The sequence below is a fragment of the Halyomorpha halys genome, unplaced genomic scaffold, assembly GCF_000696795.3.
Source record: "Halyomorpha halys isolate HHAL.00 unplaced genomic scaffold, Hhal_1.1 Scaffold541.1, whole genome shotgun sequence".
Taxonomy (NCBI): domain Eukaryota; kingdom Metazoa; phylum Arthropoda; class Insecta; order Hemiptera; family Pentatomidae; genus Halyomorpha; species Halyomorpha halys.
Window position 1 is genome coordinate 583,186 of NW_027112673.1, and position 20,109 is coordinate 603,294.

At 29.0% G+C, this 20,109-nt stretch overlaps 2 protein-coding genes across 4 annotated transcripts in view; one reads left to right on the top strand and one right to left on the bottom strand.

Moving 5' to 3' along the window:
* The window catches only part of iav (transient receptor potential cation channel subfamily V iav), a 42,228-nt gene extending 27,962 nt beyond the window's left edge, over positions 1-14,266 (top strand). For 2 of the 3 annotated variants that reach the window (XM_067050489.1, XM_067050488.1), the window contains exons 3-17: positions 68-163; positions 413-630; positions 1,797-2,022; positions 2,168-2,283; positions 3,438-3,671; positions 4,159-4,304; positions 4,547-4,763; positions 4,841-5,002; positions 5,071-5,259; positions 5,859-5,974; positions 7,089-7,246; positions 7,718-7,836; positions 8,677-8,782; positions 11,350-11,542; positions 12,963-14,266. In XM_067050489.1, the coding sequence (XP_066906590.1) occupies positions 68-163; positions 413-630; positions 1,797-2,022; positions 2,168-2,283; positions 3,438-3,671; positions 4,159-4,304; positions 4,547-4,763; positions 4,841-5,002; positions 5,071-5,259; positions 5,859-5,974; positions 7,089-7,246; positions 7,718-7,836; positions 8,677-8,782; positions 11,350-11,542; positions 12,963-13,125 (2,459 nt within the window). In that variant the 3' untranslated portion in view covers positions 13,126-14,266. The remainder of the gene's footprint in view (positions 1-67; positions 164-412; positions 631-1,796; positions 2,023-2,167; positions 2,284-3,437; positions 3,672-4,158; positions 4,305-4,546; positions 4,764-4,840; positions 5,003-5,070; positions 5,260-5,858; positions 5,975-7,088; positions 7,247-7,717; positions 7,837-8,676; positions 8,783-11,349; positions 11,543-12,962) is intronic. The other variant, XM_067050490.1, reaches the window with a different exon arrangement.
* A 1,220-nt stretch (positions 14,267-15,486) lies between these two features.
* Positions 15,487-20,109, bottom strand: part of LOC106684070 (torsin-1A) — an 11,121-nt gene continuing 6,498 nt past the window's right edge. Inside the window, exons 5-6 of the mRNA XM_014425919.3 lie at positions 16,585-16,723; positions 15,487-15,869 (exon numbers count right to left, since the gene is read on the bottom strand). Coding sequence (XP_014281405.1) covers positions 15,758-15,869; positions 16,585-16,723 — 251 coding nt within the window. The 3' untranslated portion in view covers positions 15,487-15,757. The remainder of the gene's footprint in view (positions 15,870-16,584; positions 16,724-20,109) is intronic.

Genomic DNA, 20,109 nt, shown 5'->3' on the forward strand with positions numbered 1-20,109 from the left:
AATTTTTAATCTGCTTAAAAATTTATAATAATTTAAATGGTATATGAATTATTTTAAATTTGTATAGGAGCTAGTGCCCTCCATCTGGCTATTGCTTACTTCAACAATGAATTGGTCCAAGATCTTGTTGAAGCTGGAGCAAATGTAGAACAAAGAGCAATTGGTAAAATCATTATTGTTTAATTTGTAAACTAATTACAGATTTAAGCTAAAACATTAATATTTAAAAGATAATTTTTTTTACCTTAAAAAAATTAGAAATAAGTTGTAAGACTCAAAACAGGGTTAAGGGAGGGAAGGCTTTGGTTTGTAATAAGAATAACCTAAATGTATTTCAAACTCTTTATACTAATTATTTAAAAAAAATTCAAAGAGTCAAATTATTGATGATCTAAAAGGGTGTTTCATTTAGGCAGTTTCTTCCTTCCGAGGGACCAACAAGGCCAAAGACCATCAAAGCACACAGATTATGAGGGCTTAGCCTACCTCGGGGAGTATCCATTAGCCTGGGCAGCCTGTTGTGCTAATGAGAGTATATACAATTTGCTTCTGGACAATGGGGCTAATCCTGATCAGAGGGACACCTTTGGAAACATGATACTTCACATGGTTGTGGTCTGTGACAAACTTGTAAGTCTCTCTATATTACAATTTCATTCAAGTTTTATTTACTACAATATATGATTCTTAACATCATACCTTTCATTAAAAACAATATACTTCACAACCTGTAATCTAGTTTTTACTAAATGGGTGCTCAATCACAAATTTGAAATTCGAAATTTGAAACATGTAATTCAAAAGTTTTTATTTCTAGACGCCAATCTGAACATATTCTCAAAAGTAAAAAATTGTAAAAAATAGAATTCTTCCAGTGAAGCAGGAATTAATCTGGAGCATCAGCTTACCTGGAATCACCATATCAATATTAAATTATTCCAAACCTGTGCAAGGTTGTATACTGTAATCATTAGGAAATGTAAATTTAAACCATATATAACTATTCTCATTTACGAAATGATACTAAGGCTATTACTGACATGTGGTTCTGAAGTCTGGGAAGCAGTATCCTTTACGATAAGAAAAAAAGTTGTTCATTTCCAAACAAGGTCCTAGGAATCACAGTAGATCCCCTTGGTTTATAAGAAATAGTCAATTGAGATTGGAATTGATGCATGGTTTCACCAAAAAAAACGGTTTACAAAATTCCATTGTCAATTACTAACAGTTATAGGTGCAGTGGCTTACAAAGTGGCCAATCCAACCTTATCACCAAGCTCGAGCTAATCCAAGACATAAACTCTATTTTTATTATTATCAATATTATTTTTTTCTTTTTTTTTTCATTATTTTTTCAGTATAAGCCAATTATTTATTTTATTAATTCTATAAATATCATTTATTTTCTCTTTTATTTTTTAATTACATAACTATTATTATTTATTGATTTATTTTTATAATTTATCTTTATCACTTACAATTGTTCAATAATTATATCATTGTAAATAGTTATGAGTGTCTTTCGCATGGTACTATAACTGCCTATTACCAGCTCTTAAAAAATTAAGAAACTATCATAACTACCCTAAGGTCCACCAAGCTGATCTGGTATCAAAGAAATAAAGAAGATATAATACTTTAATTTATACATTTTTGTTGACATTGTGACACAAAACAGTTTGTTCAAAATACCTATAACATCATTTCATGGATAAATTAATGATTTTTAAAAAAAAAATTATTTATAGTAATTATTAAATTTCATTTAAAACTGTTATAATTATTTTTTATTCTAGGATATGTTTGGATATGCTCTCAGACATCCTAAGATGCCTGCTTCAAATGGGATAGCTAATGTTGCTGGCTTAACTCCTCTTACCCTAGCCTGCAAACTAGGACGTGCGAAGGTCTTCCGAGAGATGTTAGAATTGAGTGCCAGAGAATTCTGGAGATACAGTAATATTACCTGCTCTGCGTACCCATTGAATGCACTTGATACACTGCTCCCAGATGGCAGGACAAGTAATGTTATAACATAATAAATTTTACATTAAATTTCACGGAAACATTATCCTTATTACTAATGAAATTGTTATGTCTAGAAATAAGAAAAAGGGAGAGTTTACTGCCTAGAAAAATCTGTCAATACTAATTGTTTGTATTTCAGACTGGAACTCTGCTCTCTTTATAATTCTTAATGGAACAAAAGAAGAGCATTTGGATATGTTAGATGGAGGTATAATTCAAAGGTTACTAGAAGAAAAATGGAAAACATTTGCAAGGGTATAATCATAAGAAAAATACCACTTAACTCCATTTATTATAACATATTGAATGAATAAAAACAATTTTATTCTTGGACAGAAGTCCTCTAAGAATAATTATATAGTTTAGTCTTTGTGATTATTTGTCTGGAAAATATTTTTAAAAATTGTGGTATTTAAGTTAAAATTATAATTTTATCTTGGTATTTAATGTTATGGATATATAGATTTTTGACATGGTGAAGGAATAGATTTCATTTAAAGGAAAAGAATGGATAAGGATTGGAGAATACATATGGGGGAGATATTTGTAGGAAGTTTCAGGAATGACAAAGGATTTGCTGAAGGAGACGGTTCTATGAGAGGGCTTATATAAATTAATCAGTTGGGATCTTGTATTTAATGAATGGATGGATGAAAATAGAATGAGAAGATCAAGGATGTACATAGTTTTTTTTATTTTAAGGATTTGAAAAAGAAATAAAAGTAGGATAAAGCAACTTCAACTTGGTATTCCAACAGAAGACATGAGAGTGCCTGGGAAACCCAAAGATAAATCTTATCAATCAATTCTAGAGTCTGTGGGTCATCTTACCTCTAGTCTTTTAATAGATACAGAACTCTTTTTTTTTCGTGTTTAACCTCATAGAAATATAGTCCTATCTTTCTTCTATGTTTACCCACCACTAACTCAATGTTGAATAAATAGAACTATCCATTTTTCCACTGTAGGCTTCAATAGTAGTACTTAAAACAAATAAGTTCTTTTCTTGCAGAAATTAAAATTGTTTGAATCAAGAATCATATATGTAAGTAATTGGAATGTTCTAGCATCTGGAATAACGTAATAATAACTTTTCTTTTGTTTTTTTAGAATAAAATGTTTTTATTTATTACTATTAACTGATTGCCACTAGACTATAATAGACAGTGTTACTTGTTAACATCTAAATACTTTTTGCATACTATAGTGAAATGATATGAAAAAAAATTTCACTATGGTTGGGTATTGGTTCTAAAATCTAACTGCTTGTTAGGTATGACGTGTATACATATTCCTGTAATCTCTTCTTTAAAATTTTTTTCAAAGATCTTGGTCTTGGTCAAGATTATACTGTAATGAAACTACAGGTGGTTGCCTAACTTTAAAAATACAATGATACTTAATTTCAGAGGCAGTTTTTAAAAAGGCTAGTAATTCTGATGCTTCATTTAATCTGCTTAAGCGGAGCAGTTTATCTTCGTCCAACCGACAGAACTAAACCACTCTTAGGAGGTGATGATTGGAAATCAATTGCAAGGCAAGGTTTTGAAGTTGCTACTGTTTTAGGTGTCCTGTCATATGTTTTAGTGCAGCAAGGAGGAGAAATCAGGAACCAAGGATTTATATCGTTTATTAAACAACTGGTTAGTACGCTCTAAAGTATTGGTAATAGTTTTGATGTAATATAAAATTTCTAAATAATAGTTAAAAGATTAAGTAACATTGTTCCTGAAATATATTTGCTGAACTTAAAGAAACATGCTCTCAATTCAAATTTTGTAACACGTCTTTGAACATCGATAGCACTCATATTGTCATAAATTGAAAATGCTGAGAGAGTTGAAATAGTAACTTCATAATGTTGAATACGTTTTTCGAAAGGAGCTTTTTGTTTGTCACATTTTAATTATAACAATATTTAGTCTTAAAATAAGACCATTTTAAAGTATCACATATAAAAATACTTAAAAAGTAAATTTGATCTTTGATTTCAAGTTGACAATGTGATTAAGTCACTTGATCCATTATCACTACTTATTGCTTAACACCGAAATTTGTATCAATATTAAATAATGAATAAATTTATATTAAATAATATTATTACTGTTGGTGTTATTTATATTTTCTTAGGACCCAGCTAAAGCCATTTTCCTAGTATCAAATATCCTGATATTGGTGTGTATCCCATTTCGATTAATTGATGATAAAAGAACAGAAGAGGCAATATTAGTATTTGCAGTACCTGGATCATGGTTCTTACTCATGTTTTTTGCTGGGTAATTGAATTGAATTATTTTTGTTAAGTAATATTCTTTCCTTATATATATTTTTAAATGATTCCTAGTCAAGATAAATTCTGTTGTCTAATATAGTAACCAAAAAGTATTAAATTATATTAATAAAATGATTCCTTAATCTAATTTGGGTAACGCTATAAATAAGTAAGAAACACAGTTATTTATATAACGCAGTAATAAAGATTAAGTTTTTTATCACAAATATTTTTATTTTATTTTAGGGCAGTGAGATTAACAGGACCATTTGTAACAATGGTATATAGCATGATAGTAGGAGACATGTTTACTTTTGGCATAATTTATTCAATTGTACTCTTCGGATTTTCTCAATCATTCTACTTTCTTTACAAAGGATTTCCAGGTGTTAAAAATACTCTTTACAGCTCATACCATAGCACATGGATGGCTTTGTTTCAGATCACGCTTGGTGATTATAATGTAATTGTCTAATGTGGTGTATTTTTTATAACAAAAATATTATTAAAGTTTAAAGATGTTTTTAATAATAATTTTAGTATGCTGAACTGTCACACACTTCTTACCCGACATTAAGTAAAACAGTCTTTGCAATCTTCATGGTTCTTGTTCCTATACTTCTGCTTAACATGTTAATTGCGATGATGGGAAATACATATGCTCATGTAATTGAACAAAGTGAAAAGGAATGGATGAAACAGGTAAATGAATTTTAACCAACTACATTTTAATTTGAGCTATATTTTATAATTTTTAATATTATCTACAGTGGGCTAAAATTGTGGTTTCATTGGAAAGAGCAGTAAACCAGGAAGATTGCAAACAATACCTTCAAGAATACAGTATAAAGCTAGGACCTGGAGATGACCCATCAACTGAACAGCGTGGAGTTATGGTTATAAAAAGTAAAAGCAAAACCAGAGCTAAACAAAGGAAAGGAGCAGTAGCTAATTGGAAAGTAATTATCTATTTATAGTAATAAAATATTTGTAAATACTTAATACATTAATAACAATAATCGATTCAAATCGGTTTAAAAAAAAAAATTATAGGTATAGGCCAGAGAGTATAATTCATTAAATTTAATCCCATCACTGTGTGTTTATTCTAAAATATTGTTTTGAAATTAGTTTTCATATAATTTATAAAGATCAACAGGAGAAGAATTTAAGAAACATCTTGCTAAAAAAATTTAAAAGGAGGGAGTGATACTTCTAGTATTTGTATGTTATTAATTTATATGGCCCATGAGCTGGAAGGATATAAATTAACAAAGGATATTATTAATAGTTAGACATTTATATAATCTGATTACCAATTGCATAAAAAATATCTATATCATTTTAAGATAAAATGTTAACCTAGCAACAAATACCCCGGATTATTTAGAAGTTATTATATTCATTTCGAAATCTGGAATATTATAGAGTCCAGATCACTCCAGGTAGTCTGGACTACCTCATTTCAACAGTTTATCCAGAAAATCAAGGTCCTATTGTAGAAACAACCACAGATATTAAGAACACTTTTTAAATCATTTGATATCTAAATTTTTAGAGAGTGGGCAAGGTGACAATCAATGAACTTAGAAAAAGGGGAATGAACGGTGAACAGTTAAGGAGAATAATGTGGGATAGAGCATCAATATCAACGCCAGTTAAAGTACCTCAGAAGTAAGTAATGTAGAGTTTATGAACCATTGTTTTATTACTTTGTTCTCACTTTTAAATAATTGTTTCATCTTTAAATATGTTCAAATTTCAATATGCCATGAATATGTGTTATTGAATAATATGTTTCCTTATCCTTTTAAAGTTGAAAAAAATAACTAGGAAAAAGGCTCAATATTAATATTTTTTTAAAACTAGGCTAAAATTTATTGTAAATGTTTAAAATACTATTTTAAAATATGCATATGACTACACACCCAATGGGGGCCAAGGTAGCTGTGTGGGCTTTTATGGACACTATGGATAATAAAAGTTAAACAACACTCTGCATGGTCAGTATGGGATGGGTTACTGCCCAAAATAGATTATCGCTCTTACTAGAAGACCAAGCTTTAGATCAGTCAGCCTACTGGAGGTAATTCACAGACTAGGCGTAAGGTTGATTATCCAAGTCTGTATACCTTCATCGCTTATCAAATCGTGATCCCATGACCACAGCATGCAGCCAAATATCTCCAACATTTATAGCAACATTAAAAACACAATCATTACAGTGTGCTGCAAAGTCCTCCTAACTGAAAATTAGAGCTGTCAATATTCTACAATCTGAATCTCTCATTAATTCAAAGTTTTTTTCCTCTTTTCTCCAAGTCAGTTGAAAAACAATTGGTAAATTGAAAAAAAGAAAACAATGTGTTCTGGTTGCCCTCAGTAATTAGAAGTTGCAGTGCCGACATTTTGCTTTCCAATACTTCATAACTTGTAGTCAGGACTCCCTCAATCTCTGTATCTGTGTCACTTAACGATTCAGTCACTAGACAATGCAAGATTGAAGGGCCAAAAAGGATCATTAGTGAAATTATTTAATGATCATAAACATCATATGGCAAATATATACATAATGATTATTTTAACCATATAGATAGATTACCTTCATAATGCACAGATTGGTAGAATTCTTATATTCAAGGAGTAGGAGAAGAAAAACATTTGAATAAGTAAACAATATTTCTTGTATAAATAATGAGCATAAAGCATGTATATATATGGGTATGTGTCCATGCATAAAACTATATTTCATTAAAAACCATTCTTAATTATTATGTTCTTATTATAGCCCTGTGGTTGATGTTTTAATGGAAAATACAGCAGAACAGCAAGCCCAACAAAATCAACCCGGCAATTTTGGTGGAGCGTTAACTGCAGCACTAGATGTCATGGCTTTCACGCACGACTTAGATTTATCAGTATCAGGAATCACTTCATCTGGTTTAAGTATTTGTTTTAAATTGTTTATTGAGTTTTATAGAAAAAATAAATAAATGAGTACTCTCCTTCTTGTGCATGAACTCAAGAGATTATTTTAGTACATTTAAAATTATAGAAATCATAAGTAGATTAGGATTTTGATTTGAGATTAAAACATAAATAATGGATCTTAATATATTACATGCCGATGTAATTGGTAAAATTTATATATTTTTTTTTTCTTTTATGAAGATAACCAATATACTTTTTATTGCTTCTTATACAAGAAAGTTCACACCTCAAATCTCACATAAACCATGAACCCTATCAACTTATATTATTACATTATAATAGTTTCAATAATTTTTATCTCTAGTTTTTTCTATACATCTTTGACAGGTGTTTATTTTTTTTTTTTAAATGTTTTAACAGTTATTAAATCAAGTAATATATATAAATTTTCATTTTTCATTTTTCATTAATTCATACTATTTCTAGATACAAGAGAACTTATTGTTAGCGATCCTTTCCGTGATCTGGTGTTGAGCTCTGAAATAGATGTAGGGGAGGAAGAATTGGCAACACTTGCAGAAGCTGCTGTTCTATCAGTGATGTCAGTAAGTGCTAGTGACTTTCTTCATTTCGTCTTGGTTTATAACTTACTGAAACTGCAACAATTTCGATAAAAAATATTAAGACTCATCCGAACTGCTATCCCTGATATCAGTAACAAGATATTACATAAAGACTTACAAAATAAATACCTTAAATGAACTATTACACCATTATATAGACATTTTAATGTTAAACTTACAATACACTTAAACCATCTAATTAATTATCAACTAGAGACTTTCCAATTAAGGAATTAGGGATCTCATAAATTAATGTTCAAATTTGAACTTTTTTGGAGAGATATCTTTGGTTGACATTTATCTTACATTATGTTCACTGGTTGTAAAAAATTCTTTACAGCTGTGAATGAATCAATAAAAAGTCTTAGTTAATTTATTTAAATTAGATTAATTCAAATATAATTCCATAAGACCCAGGCAGCTTACATATTGTTGTGCCAGTAATGATAAAGAAATGTTAATGCATAAGTATTGCTCTGTTATTTCACCCATCAAGATAATATACATTTATCAAGTGTGCAAGAATCTGCATGAGTCTCACCTGGCACATCTTACAAAAAAAAGCTTTGATTTTATTATGAAATGGGCGTTTGCAAAGATATTACCATAGACAGACATTTCTTTCTCTACTGTGGTCCCACTATAGATTATCCAAACGCTAGTAGGGTTTTCAAAAAGTCACCATAGTCTATAGTACCATCTAAAGATTAAGTCAAACACAAAATAAAATAACTTTTCATTCTGGCAAACAAAATAAAGAAAAATAAAAAATTGTGAAATCTCAGTCTTCAGTTACTTATTATTTTTATAAATATGTTTTAGGGTCAATCTGATGAATCAGAGAAAATAATGAGAGCTAAATTTAATAAACAGATCAGTTTTGAACAGAATGCAGTTCTTGAAGTTAGTGACAGTGATGGATTCCTAGGTAAGAAATGCATTTCTTTCCAAAGAGGCTAAAAACATATTATTGGCTTGGCTTGACAAGGTTCTAACGAGAAAAAAAAATTGGCAAAATGGTGTTTTCCTTCAGAAATCATTGACAGCCAACCTATACAGCTTCCAAAAAAAAAATTTGTGCCATCAGTTGAAAAATTAATGAAATAGGAATGTAACATTATTCGGCTTTTGAGCTCTGCTCTACCCCTCACACGTGGGGGATAGAGTGGGCTCAGGGATCCTCAGGTCGATTGTGTAAATATTGTACATTAGAGTGTAAATGTGACTAGAGACTATATTATTTTATATAAGTTCATTATGTTATTTTATTTATTTATTTTTCATACAGATAGTTTGATTATGTTCATTTTGTTTGTATATATTTTAAGAGAGTTTTTTTTTCCATTTATTTTATTTATTTATTTTTCATACAGATAGTTTGATTATGTTCATTTTGTTTGTATATATTTTAAGAGAGTTTTTTTTTCCATTTATTTTATTTATTTATTTTTTTATTCATTTATTTATTTTATTTTATTTTAGTGTGTATGAGATGATTCATCACTATTACCTATTGCCCACAACTGTGTGGCAGATTGTAATATCTATCAATAAATAAAAGTATTATTATTAAAAAAAAAAAAGTATTATTCGGATATAACTTTCAATAGAATATTGTAAATCAAAAGCGATATTTCTCAAATTTGTAGTTATAGAAGTTAGAACCAAGTCAAACCAATGTCACAATACCCTGACAACCCCTATAATATCCTGACCCTACAGTCCCACAAAACCATGACCATCTTCTTATATTTCAATGTCACAATATTTTGACTACACTAGGGTGTAAACAAAGATCGAGTACATTCTCCTTTGTATTAAAAAATAAATAATTTAATCACATATCTTGCTTACTCCTCAAAATATATACTATATTTTCTATTATTTTAACCCATCATTGAAGCCTACAATTCAGTGTTCTCCTTACTGAGGGTGCCCTCAACGAGACTAATGCCAGCTTAAATTTTACTAACCAAACCTACTCAATCAGTGTAAAACCTAATCTCCTTGTACTTTAATAATTTTGTGCACTCCTTTTGTAGCAGATTGAGGACGGCTCTGCCATTTCATAAATTTTACGAACATCCCTTAGAATTTTTGTTAAACCAATGTATGTATAAAGGTAATTTAAAATATATACCTCATATATGCATGTAATAAATACTGTTTTTATCGTTTGAAAAATACCTAGCTCTAAAGATAAAAAATATAAAAACCCTCAGACTTTATTTATACTCAAGTATTTAATAATATTTATTTTAATAATTACTTTATTGTTGGACTTTATGACAGTTCTGATCTGTTGAAAGGTTTGAGTTGGGCCTGGGGTTTCAAACTATATAAGGTTAAATGGAGCCCGCGAGTTCACACAATCTTTTGAAAAAAGGACAAATTATATAACAATATCGTAAAGTATTACTCTAAATTCAATTAATTACATAATTTGTTTTGATTTTCCTATCAATATTCCTGAATCCTAGTTTACAAATGTAATTTCAAGAAAATTTGTAAGTTTGATATGATCCACAATGCTTAATTACCAGATGCTTAGTGGCCTGTGTTGTAGCTGAGTTTAACACACCCAAGTTAGCCTTACGAAACAGCTAATCACTGGCTTGTATTTTCAATGACCATCCTCCTTTGAAAAAAAAAACATGTTTTATTTGTTAGTTCCTTTTTTAGAATCCTGGGACAAACAAATTTACAACCATAGACAGACCTATGGACTATGAAGAATGTATGAGTGGAAACACAAAAAACATAAAAATGGACTACTTAAAAATTAAATAGGTGTTCCAAAACCAACTTTAAAAGGTTAAATAAGTCTTGGAAGACTGATGTGATTACCTCCTAAAGCTATGGTGTTTTGTGTCAGTAACCAATTAATTAAGATTGTGAAGTTTACGTTAAACTATTCAAATTGAACTTGGAGTATGAATAACAAAAAAAGAAAATAATTAAAGACATTATTAAAAATCTACTTTTACAGTCTAATCTACTTATATAAAATATTACCATGTGAATAAAATTAAATCTTGTGATAAAATATATATAATATGTTTCCAAAGTTCTTGATTTCATAAAACCATATTTGGGAGGATTGAATTTCTGGAAAAAGGATAAGATGGAAGGGTTAGTACAAATTTCATAGTTTATCCATATTCAATTAGAAATTTAAAGATTTTCTTTAAAATGGGTCAGGGCATTTAAGAAAATAATAATAGAAATAATCACTTGACTTCAACAACTGAGATGTGGATCAAAGATGACATATGAATTTGAAAACTTATGAATTTTTCAACAAACTAAGAGTAGGAGAAGGGAGAAGAGGGAATGATGGATAAAAAAGTGAGTTGTAATATTTTACTATTTCAACTGAAATTGTAAGCAATTTCTACTGTTCACAACTTTCATAATGTTTTTTGTTTTTCTTTATACCCAAAATTAAATAATATTTAACCTTATCTATAATATGGAATCAACTTTGATGATCAGATGGTCAGCCACTTGGACAAGGATCACGTGCAAGAAAAGTGAAATCAGCCCAAGAGAGACAAAGAGCTGAGAGGACGTGGGGTGGAACGAGCGTGTCATCCATAGAGGAGCCACCACCGTACTTGCCTCTACCTCCCCCACCACCCCTCCATTCCCATCAACGACCAAGGCCCAAAACTGCTAAACCTAACAGGTTTGATAATTTGTTAATGTTTTTTGTTTTAATAAGTTTGTTTCAGCATACCAAAAGTCGTTACTATAAAATTTGATACAACAATGATTATGTGACTAAGGACATTGCAGGCAGGAGGTCTGCCTTCAATATTGGAATTGAATAAATAATTGTTCACAATTTTTAGAGTGGGGTAGCTCATTGAGTAAGGAGGTGTGCAACTATCCTCCGGGCTTGGGTTTAAATCAGCTGTGGCAAATGATTATTTATTCTGTCACTGTAAACTGTCTGTGAGTCAACCCTGTGGGTCCAGGAACCCTCCTGGAGGCACATCCAGTCTCTATGTAATGGGTACCCATAATTGGGGCAAAAACCTGGCAGTTAAGCAACAATCATCATGAACAAATCACATCCTTGCTCCACCATTTTTCAAGAAACACTACTTTTTTTACAAAGTACTGAACTCTTCATGGGTTGTAGTTGTACACCATTTTTTTTTAATTATTATTTTTTTGTTGATATTTACCCCTACTCAATCCTCTTGAAAATAATTTATACAGTGATTACTTTTTCAGAGATGTCAGACAAAATACAAGGAAACTATAAATCATAGTTTCATAATAAAACAAGATTTTTTCTGAGATACTAATTCCATTGTATAGCTGAATGAGTTTGTTGTTCTTTCTTGATTATCATTTATCATTATAAGATCCATGTTGTAGAATTTGCCCCAAAATAATTCAAAGCTATCTTGTAAATTGAAGCCTTTCTTGTTGAGGCTCCATGTTTCAGTTTCTTATTTATTTTTATTAAAGACCATTGAACAGAAAAATTATCATATAAATTAAATATTAAAAATAGGCACAGAATTTTTAAAATCTACTGTTATAGGTACAAAGATTTTAAATCACATTTTCTTGATTTTGTCTCCATTTTTGAGTTCATGTCAAGCATTTGAATATGTGTACTTACAATACAATGCTTGCAATTATTTTCTAGCAGTTCAGCATTTGACCTTTCAGTACTAGTCAAATTAATTATTATGTGGTAGACATGAACTAGATTGTAAAAAAAAACATATCCACCAGATAAAAACAACATAATTGTGATTTATCCTCTACATACTAACCACAACAAAAATATTTATACTTATCAATATAAAAAGTTGGGCAAAAACGTATTTATATTGTTTTGTTATCATATTATTGTATATTTATATTGTTTTTATATTATATTATTGTATAGTAGCTGAAAGAGCTAATCCCTCTCAAAATATTAAATGCACATTTAATTGAGATATTATGATCAGCAAAATTTTAATTACTGTAATCAATATACATCATAAGAAAATTACTAAATTCACCACCTTTAATAAAGTAAAGTGATTTTCTAAAACATATAAAATCTATAAACAGTAATAAAAATGAATAAAATATTACAGGGTTGTCCCAGAAGCAGTGGTTGTAAAGCGTCCACAGAGTTCAGCTTTAGATGAAAGTAGAGTTAAATCTCCACCAGAGCTCCTTGAACCGTGGAGTACACGAGGAATTGCAACTATAAATACAATACTTGCTTGGCAGCCTTCTGATCAGGATAGCATGTAGTGGAGAGAAATTCTCATTTTAGATGTATTAACATATATAGATTAAAATATTGTAAAAACAAAATAACACAATTTATTAGTGAATGAAAATAAGTCAATAGTTACACTTTAGAGAGCATAGTCAATTATAATAAAACAGTGTCAAAACCTCATGAATGAAGAAATTATATAATAATTAACCCATGAGAAATTTTTATATAATTTATTTATCTTCATATATATTGATGATTTTTTTATAATTCTAAGGTCTCAAATATTAGAATAATGTGTTAAATAAACTAAGTTTGAAACTTTATTACCATTATTTTAAAGGTAAATAAATCACTCCATGGAGATCAGGGCACACAAGTAATGGTTTCCATCAGTGAGGTCAAATCACCTGATTTACTTCCTGGTTAATCAAATGTACAAACTTCAGTAATCAGAAAATGGCTGTCAAACTACAGCCTTTCCTGTAACTACTCCCCTCCCCCAGCTTATCCCAGCAGTAGAATATTTAGGCTACCCCTAAAGTTCCACTCGGAACTGTCACCAAACCAATATCTTTCTTATTTACGGGAAAGTCCAAGAGCCCAGAGGAAGAAAAAAATAGTTATTATTTTAATCATCCCATATCCTCCCCTCTACATTACATTTTTATGTAATCTGTAATAATAATTTACCTGTTACGCTTACCATTTTATATCCATTATTATGTCTCCTCACTTAGTTAAATTAATAGATCTTTTCAATCATATCTATTTTGATTTATCTGTTCACTTTATTAGTTTAGTTAATAATTATTTTTTATTTATCTTTATCCTCTTTATTATTTTATTTAAATTTTTTGATTGTTTATAGACTACCACATTTATATTTTTATTTTCCATTTTCTAAATCACGCTGTTACCCTCACTTCTACCTTCTTTGTATCTTTTTATTGAAGCCCTGATGAAGAGCAACAAAATAGATTCTAAAGTCAGCAGAAAATAAATAAATAGTTCTTACTTTTTATTCTTCCTTCTTGGCCGCAGCCCTGACCATCTTCAAAATGATTTCTAGTTGTTCGAACAAAACTTTCGATTTATGAAAAACTATATCTCAGGAACCATTAGGTGTACATATGTCATTTAGCACTCAAATTAAAGCGAGTTTAATTTATGATAAAGTAATTTATGATGTTTATCATTGTAGGAGTAGTAGTTTTCATGATATTTGCCAAAAATAAATTCACAAAACGTTAATTTATAGTTAATGATGAGAAGATAGTTTACCGTGTAAAATATACAAGAGGAGAAGATATGGATGCAGACGGAGAAGAACTCCAATAAGTTAAAACTTATTTATTAGTGCCAATGTTTTGGCCAGAATTTCTAGCCCTCATCAGGTCTAACAACAAAAAACAAGATAACAAACAATGAATAAAATGATATATAGAATGATTAGTAAATAATAAAATCACTAACATTATGGATACATAAATAGTGTTAACAGACAATCATAGTTTAAGTATTATAAGAAGATAAAGGCTGTGTGAGAAGAGTAAAATTAAAATTAAATAAGAGGAAAGAATAATTAATGAAATATGTATGAAAATCTAGCTATTAAAGTTATGTACTAAATGAAAATTATTATAAATAAAGTAATGAAAGAAGTGGGAAATATAACTTATATATGGGTAATTAAATAAGTAAGAAAAATAACAGGATCAGGGAAATAAAAATATAAAGCTATAAAATGCAAAAGAACATGAATATTTTAAATTAATAATAATAATTTAAAAATTAAAGTTATGGAAAAACATATATGTAACTAACGAAATATGTAAGTAAAATACTGGAATAAAGAAACAAAATATAAATTTAAGTAAAATTAGGAGCCTTGAATTCTTTGCTAAAGTTCAGCCCCTCAGATGCTTGAATTATGACTCAGTACTAACCAAAACCTTACTAGTTCAAATCTGTTATGCTTTCCTCTAGTATGGGTCTTATGCTACTTGTTCTGTCGTTCCCTCCTTCATATCAATATTTCATGTTTTTAGATTAATGGTATTTATTCCTATAATCAAGTGCCCTTCCGTTATTTAATAATCTTTGTTCATCAAAATGTATTCCTTATCAGTATGGTCAATATATAGCAATATCATAAATTGGATATTTTGGTAGAAACATGATTGAATGACATTTGCCACAAAATATTTTAATAGCTAAAGTGAAAGGATAGAGTGTAAGGTATATATTGTTGCTTATTATTGTAGTAACATACTCATGGACAAAGAATATGAATAAATAATCACTAATTTATTAACAATAAAACTTTATTTATTTAATAATATTTCAATCTATAAATTTTTACAAAATTTACATCAAACTCATCATTAGTAAAATATATTTACCGTAACGTTAAGTGTAGACAACAGAAAACTATTTACATTACATCTCAAAGATAAAGATCAGTTGTAGTAAGTGATTAGTAATTTACTCAAAGAACTTTAATTAAATAGAAGTTAATAATAAAAGTTAATAAAAATAATTTTATACAGGGAGTTATTAAAACAAAAAAAAATGTACAAATGCAGTTTAGAAATTGTAATGAATAAGTAAAAAAATTTCGTTGAACGATTAACTAGTTTTAGAATTGACTTTAATGTTTACTTATAATTCTATCTTCTTTTTCAAATCCATGGATAGTTTCACTAAAGCAAGTTTGCAGCCTGAACTGGAAAATGAAGTTCCTGATTGAAAATTCAGCTGCTCATAAACTTTTCTATAATCGAAAACAGAAAAAAAAAACATGTCACTTATTTTTATAAGCCAGAATATAATCTATCTCATGTTTTGAATCGTTAGGAGAGGACCATATCCATTTATAGGCCCCTTTAGAATTATTGTATGTATTTAGTATATGTAAATTATTTCTGTGGGCAAAATTGATCAATATTTCAACTCTGTCATTCAGCATTTCACCTTCATTAGGTATACTATCAGAATCAGAATGACACAAACTAGGAACTCTATAGAAAAATAAAAATTTGAAATCCATTCATTGTAAATAGATATTTAAATATAAACATAAATGAAATCCATTTCACTAAACTACACGTAAATATAGGTTTCCATTCAAAATCAAAGATGATATATACCTCCAAATGTACACTTCCAATATACCAATATTATCCTAATTTAATCATTTCAAATTTGCTTTATTACAATTGGGGAGTAATAACATAATAATACTTAAAGATTTATTGGCTATAAACGGAAAATATTTTGGCCACTATAGAAATCCATCACATTAGGCCTATATGCCCTCCCTCCTCCCAAGAAGGGGTAAACTTTTTACTATCATCTTTTTTACAGTTATTTTTAGGGTTAATTTGCAATTTGACTGTACAGTTATGTACTACACCTTAAATTTATTCCTAAAGCTTTGACAAGTTACCCAACTAAACCTCCAAATAATTTTAAAATATTCAACTTACTTATAATCGTTTTCGGTAATATCATATCCATCACTTACTAATCCTTTATCAATGCACTTTTTAACATGTTCCTTCTCCAATGGCAAAAATGGTATTATTTTATTTAGGGGTTTCATAAAAATGCTATCTTTTGAATAACCTAAAATAAAACAAATTTATAACTTAAAATCTTTTATAAAACAGATTTCTGACATGTTACTGGACAATAGTAATGAAAATAATTAATTCTTAATAACTATAATTAATCCTTAAAGATAAAGTTTTTAAAACGAAGTCCAAGCCAACAAACAACATACACATATATGAGATGACTAGGGTCCAATTATTGACAATCTACCGTAAAAACTGCTTATACAAGAAACACAAAGATACAAACTCATTAATTATTAATGATTCTTAGTCAGTACCCACTTATCCATTAATTATTAATAGTAAAGCAGACATTAGAGAAAGAATTATGATTAAATTTCCTGTACTACCTGAAAGTGTTGGATTAAGGCTGAAGGCTCCCCATTGCAGAAAGATTCCTGCATACTTAATAAAAGAAAAATCTGCCATTTTATTAAAAATCATTTCTGTTTAAAAGAAGCATTCAAAAAAATCTAAGAACCTCAAAAATAGGGATTACATCTAAACAGTAAAAAAACAGTACTCTATAGTATCAAAACCTATCTTAACATATACCTGTATCGCAATAAATGTATGAAGTCTGGGGTTGTATAGGTCCTCTTATCTATCTCTAAAAAATTCAAGTATTACAAAACGAATGCCTCAGCATTGTCAACAACTAGCCATATTTCACAAGAATAACTAAGCTGTATTCAGAACTAAATATAGACACTGTATGAGAATATGTATACATATGAACACCTGATTTCTTTCAATCTTACCCTAATTTTTTAAACCTGTTAATACCCGAAATAGGAAATTATATAAAAACAACCTGTAAATTCAAAACTTATATTACTGTAAATTTCATCAATAAATGATCTGTATTCTATTTTAAACAATCTGTTTTTTATTTTAATTGATTTGTATTTTATTACTAAACGATCTGTATTTTACTTTATTTCAAAAAAAAATTTTCTTTTTAGTTTATTTAGTATCAAAATATAAAACACAATTGATATGTAATAAGTATCTAAGAAAAATAAGTCTGAAGCAAAACAAAATTTATTGTACAAATATTTAGGAAGTAAAAAACATTTATAAAAAAATAAAATCATTTCTGTATTTACTTACATTTTTAAGTGTTTAACCTACTACAGTATAGGACTCTAAGGGAGTCTTGGCCGGAAAAAAAAAATCTATTATAATCCACCAAGGACAAGGAATTTCATTCAAACCATAAGGTTAAATCACAGAACATACTATTTTAAGTAAGTAAAAAATATATCTCTTCATACATACTTCCAGCAGACATAACAATGACCACAAATATCGGTGTTTAAATTACATTCTCATTCTAGAAAAATAACACCAAGAGCCTTGACAAATACCAACTAGGAAATCACATATTTAGAAATGAATAGAAACTATTTACACTTTTCTTTATTTAGTCTGTTAAGATATACGAGTTGATGTTTATTGGATGATGGTTCAGAGAGGATTTAATTGCCCAATTATATTGGAGATCCCAAATTATTCTCTGTAAAGATCGATATTTTTAAAACTCTATCTTGTCTTCCATTAGAAGGTGCTCTAAAAATATTTGGAAATACGAAGATCCTGCTAGATGATTAATAGAGGAGAGGCAAATAGCTCATCTTATCTCTTTAAGAATAACCTCTAATTTTTCATATAGAAACATAGTCCAAGAGCTCAAGAGGGGAAAAGAAGAAGTTATTTCAATCCAATGTTTGATAACTTCAATGAAAACTATGTATAGTTTAAAGAGTCATTGTACATCTGTATATTTAATATTTGCTGAGATATAGTTTGTCATAAACCAAACATGTTTTCCAAATAACAGAATTCAGCATTTGATGAATGTAATTAAGCGAATATCATGGAAACTCCTAATCCTGCTACTATTCCTCAATTGAGAGCTAATAGGCATCTCTAGTTAGCTCATATTTTGGCAGATTTACTCTACTTTGAATTATGTTCTATTAATATTTTTAGTGTTCTAGGTAGTTTTAAAGACATGGACCTTATACAAAAAGTTAATTTTTTGGAACATTTTGAAATAGTTATCAATTTTTAATAGCAACTGTGAGAGTGAACAAACTAAAGAACAAATACCTCCAGGGCAGATTTTTATGCTACTGCTACTATTCAATATGTCAGAAGTGAAATGATCAAACAATTATAAGAGTTCATAAAACATGTCTAGGAAGAGAAATCAAAATTATACCAGTTTAAAAAAGAAAGGGAGACTTCCAATGTACATATTTTATGCCAAATATTTGTTATAGAAAATAAGTTTTATTATTTGGTTTGTAAATAAAACAGTAAATAGCGACACTATGACACTGCCGGGAACAAAGAAATAGGCAGTTGGTCATGACGTCTATTAACAAAAACATATACTCTTTGTCTTTGTTTATGAAACCCTCCCTAAATTCCATAACAACATTGAAATGTTCTTGTACTGTGTATGTGTTCTTGCATTGGGCTTTACAATAGATTATCAATGAAAGTGGAAATAAAGCAAAAATATTATCAGACAGGATTCAGAGGCAAAAGTGCATTATTGAAGCATGTTCGAAAAAAAATGTAGCACTATGGCTACCACCATGGATGATATTCATTAATTTTAATAACCCTATGAAACTATTTTAAGACAGTAGCTTATCAAATATTAGTGGAGGATCAAGAAACTATAGTATCTTGGTTAGATAAAAAACTAAAATGATATAAACAAAAAATTTATACATAATTATTGAAATCTTGTAAACGGTAATCAAACATTCAAGGAACAAACAAAGAAATTATTTATTGAAATATAAACAAGACCTTACCTCAACTGTAAAACGTACAACTTCAACTTGTTTATGCAGTAAGCAGATGCACATGGCTTTGATGAATCATTACTTCATTTTCTCCTCTTGAGCATTATCATTTTAACTTCTTTTAATGACACCCCCTTGTTAGAAATGGCATGCACACAATGTTTAACTACTTGGTTCCCAGCCAGAGAATAATCCACAATAGTTTTTCAAAAAAAAGATTTCTTGAACGATACAGGTTAAATGTGTTTTAGAGGATTTTTACCATACAATTATATACTATATACTATACCACTAGGCTATGGAAAGAATTTCTTCTACATATTTATATATAGATGATTGATTGTGAATTTGAAGGAGATGGTCAGGGCTGCGGTCAAGAATAAAGAAAAAAAGTTTTCAACTATTTATTTATTTGTTGCACCAACCTTTCAACTGATAGGATAGGTTTTCATCATGACTACAATAAAAAGACACAAAGAAGGAAGAGTCAATGTAAGAGTAAAAGAGTGACTTAAAAAATCTGAAAGTGGAGGTATACAAACTATCAAATTTATGTATAAATATTATATAA